Here is a 4097-nt window from a genome sequence, read left to right as displayed (position 1 = left end):
ATGTTCCACGCGCTCTGACAGAGAACGCTCCTGCGCGCTTCTGCTTCGAAGTAGTACTCTAGATACAGCTACTGGAATGAATAAACTGATTTGCCTGGTCTTACTTTCGAGCTTTTGGATCTTTCCCGGTGAAGGATGTAAGTTAACTCAACTTTAACTATCATCAGAAGTACTTGCTTGATTGTTTCTACCCAAATGCGGTCTAATCGTGCCTTTTTCTTTGTGTCTGATTCCTGCAGACGACCCTTGCTGTGCACAGCCTTGCCAAAACCAGGGTGTGTGTTTATCTAAGGGGGCTGATGCCTATGATTGTGACTGTACCAGGACAGGATATTATGGTGAAAACTGCTCTACCCGTAAGTCTGGCCATAGATTGTTTTTTTGATAAACAAAAATTTTACATAAAAAAAGTGTGTGCACCCAACACTGTTTTTTCTTGCCTTACAGCCGAACTTCTCACGCGTATCAAATCAACTCTGAAGCCGAGTCCAAACATAGTGCATTATATTTTAACCCATTATAAATGGATCTGGGACATCATCAACAACATCTCCTTCCTGAGAGATGCCATAATGAGATATGTCCTGACATGTAAGTTAACTGGGAATTCATTAAACAATTTAACATAATAATAAAAAAAACGTGGTAAATAAAAAATTTTCTACTTCTTGTTTTACAGCAAGGTCCCATTTGGTCAACAGTCCACCGACATACAACGCAGACTATAACTACAAAAGCTGGGAAGCCTATTCTAACTTGTCCTATTACACCCGCACCCTTGCCCCAATCCCCCAGAACTGCCCTATGCCCGATCTCCCAAACCCAAAGCAGGTGGTGGAGAAGGTGCTGGTGAGGAAACAGTTCATCCCTGATCCACAGAGGACCAGTCTCATGTTTGCTTTCTTCGCCCAGCATTTCACTCACCAGTTCTTCAAGTCAGACTTTAAAAAAGGACCAGCCTTCACCAAAGCCCCGGGCCACGGAGTAAGTGGCATCGATTAACCATTTCACTCGGCAAAATTTCACATCCCTTCCAAAGTTTATCAGGAATAAGGAACCGCAATGCAATTTCTAAAGCTTCTCTTACGTTTTAGGTGGATTTGGGGCATATTTATGGAGAGACACTGGAGAAACAACGCAAACTTCGGCTTTTCAAAGACGGAAAACTAAAGTATAAGGTTTGTGAACGTTAAAATGGTTAAAAAAACATTAAAAAATCGCTCTTTGACTCATTCTTTTGTGGAGTTCATACAATTACAGTCAGTAGGGACTAAAACAACTCCCCATTGTATCCTATTGAAAGCCAATTTTCACAATATCTTTTAACGTTGAAGAAAAAGGTCCAAATTCGGTATGACTTGAGGGTAAATAAATGATGGCGAATTATTGCTTGTATGTTGAACTATACTGTTAAAATGGATTTATATTATTGCCTGTATGTTTAAATGTAAAATATTTTGATTGTTAGGTTGTGGATGGTGAGGTGTATCCTCCGTTGGTGAAGGATGTCCAGGTGGAGATGCACTATCCTCCTCACGTCCCAGAAGAGCAGAGGTTTGCTGTGGGCCACGAGGCTTTCGGTTTGGTTCCAGGCTTGATGATGTACGCCACCATCTGGCTTCGTGAACACAACCGCGTCTGTGATATCATGAAACAAGAGCATCCCGACTGGGACGACGAGAGAATCTTCCAAACCGCTCGCCTCATCCTCATTGGTGAGTCTTGGTCCTATCATCCCAAACCCTCCTAAACTTCACAACTTCACGGAGGGTCTAAATATGCTTTTTTTTCTCCCAGGTGAGACCATCAAAATCGTGATTGAGGACTATGTTCAGCACTTGAGTGGCTACCACTTCAAGCTCAAGTTTGACCCGGAGCTCCTCTTCAATGAGGGCTTCCAGTACCAAAACCGCATCGCGTCTGAATTCAACACTCTGTATCACTGGCACCCGCTGATGCCCGACAACTTTCAGATCCAGGACCAGGTCTACGGCTACCACCAGTTTGTGTTTAACAACTCTATTTTGACCCAACACGGCATCCACAACATGGTGGAGTCCTTCACCAAGCAGAGGGCTGGAAGGGTGAGTTTCAGTATAAACAGAAATTTCATGTCCAAATGACTTTCTCTGTTCTGTGGAGTTAGTTATTTTCATAGTTATTGGAGTCCAGTGTTGACCCTAGACAAACAAAGTTCTTCAAAATCTCTTCCACAGTTATACAGTTTTGGAACAACATGAGGATGAGTGTTTATTTTTTGGTGAACAACCCCTGTCTTTGCTAATGTCTGTATTTTTTACATGAACAGGTTGCTGGTGGACGTAACCTGCCTGCTACAGTTCAAGGAGTGGCTGCTAAAGTCCTAGAGCATTCAAGACAGATGCGCTACCAGTCCTTAAACGCGTACAGGAAACGCTTCAACATGAAGCCCTACTCGTCTTTTGAGGACATGACGGGTAAGATCCTACAAAAATGTAAAAGAACAAAAGGTACACAGGTAGAGGAATGGGACGTTTGTGAAAAAACTCATCATATTATTGTTATCTGCAGGAGACAAGGAGCTGGCAGCCGAAATGAAGCAGCTGTACGGACACATAGACGCGGTTGAGCTGTATACCGGTGTCCTTGTGGAGAAACCTCGACCCAACGCTGTGTTTGGAGAGACTATGGTGGAGATGGGAGCGCCTTACTCCCTCAAAGGCCTCATGGGAAATGCTATTTGTTCTCCTGAATACTGGATGCCTAGCACATTTGGTGGGAAAGTGGGATTTGACATTGTTAACACAGCCTCATTGAAGAACCTGGTGTGCATGAATATCAAGGGACCTTGTCCGATGGTGTCCTTTCAGGTGCCTGATGTGAAATATCAGAGTTCAGAAAACATGAATTTAAGCTCAGTGCACTCCACAGAAAATCATATTAACCCCACGGTTGTCTTGAACGAGCGAAGCTCAGAGCTGTAAAAGATTTTGAAGGCCTCATTGCTTTCACCAGGATACTTGATGTCATACTTGTTATTTATTTGTTTATTTATTTATTTATGTAATTTATGTCTGTATTTATTGAGGGGTTATTGTATTGCTATTGACATGCAACATTTGTTTTATTACTTAATTTTTTTACATTTACTTGAAAAAACGTTACGTGAGGTTTTCTCCGTGAGCACTCAAAGACATATTTTTTATAACAAATAATGAATGTAGCCGTTTCAGAAAACTGGAAATCCACATTTCAAGTGCAACTGTTTTTAATTATGTGCATTTCTTAAATAAAAACATTTTGATCTTTCGTTAATATACGTTTTGTGTCATTTAAATTTGTGAATTGTTCTTCTTCAAACAATTACTCAGCATAATCCACAAATGAAAACAATTTTTTTTTTTTTTTTTAAGTTTCATATACAATATTTATTTACAGTACTCAGAAATGTCTGGGTTCTGTGATGTGTAAAGATTCATTTTTAGTGCATAGATTAAGAATATAAAGGTAAAAAGGTAACTAAAATATATTAACATATTGACTGAAAGCATTTTAATTTCTTATATTCTAGCTATTGGGGTCACAAAGATTTTTCCACTTGTATTTATCAAAAATGAATTAAGTAAGAGACATTTATATATATATATATATATATATATATATATAATTTTTCAGCAGGTTATACTAAAAATTCAGCTTTCCCATCAAATAAATAATTTACATTTTAAAATACATTAACATGGCAAGCAGTTGTTTTAAAAACTCATAGTATGCTAAAATGTTGCCATTTTTACTGTATTTTGACCTAATATTGCATACTTCAAACCAATTTTACAAATCTTTCCAACCCATAACTGAACAGCATTGTATTTAAAAATGTCTTACAAACTTTGTCCAACCTCCAAAACTGGACAACAACATTTATTATGTGTATAATAATAATACATGTATTGTGTATTTTAAATGATGCACATGTATACAGTATGCATTAAGTCTGAAATGAAATCAGTCAGACTAGACTAAAATAATTGTTTTACTCTTCTCTGATTCTTTGGTTCCGTATCATATACTGTGCACTTGGCCCTTTAATTGCTGTAACTTCAATTTTTTTTGTACGT

General features: G+C 38.7%; 1 protein-coding gene across 1 annotated transcript; it reads left to right on the top strand.

The window, feature by feature from the left end:
- On the top strand, positions 1 to 3294 carry ptgs2a (prostaglandin-endoperoxide synthase 2a). Its single transcript, XM_043261012.1, has 9 exons — positions 1 to 137; positions 240 to 356; positions 448 to 591; positions 680 to 984; positions 1095 to 1178; positions 1469 to 1715; positions 1798 to 2084; positions 2309 to 2456; positions 2551 to 3294. Exons 1-9 carry the CDS (start codon positions 77 to 79, stop codon positions 2961 to 2963), a joined length of 1806 nt encoding a protein of 601 aa, XP_043116947.1. The 5' UTR covers positions 1 to 76; the 3' UTR covers positions 2964 to 3294.
- Positions 3295 to 4097: the final 803 nt, after the last annotated feature.

This window comes from Puntigrus tetrazona, chromosome 2, assembly GCF_018831695.1.
Source record: "Puntigrus tetrazona isolate hp1 chromosome 2, ASM1883169v1, whole genome shotgun sequence".
Classification (NCBI taxonomy): domain Eukaryota; kingdom Metazoa; phylum Chordata; class Actinopteri; order Cypriniformes; family Cyprinidae; genus Puntigrus; species Puntigrus tetrazona.
The sequence above is the reverse complement of the archived record's forward strand: the minus strand, read 5'-3'. Positions and strand labels throughout refer to the sequence as shown.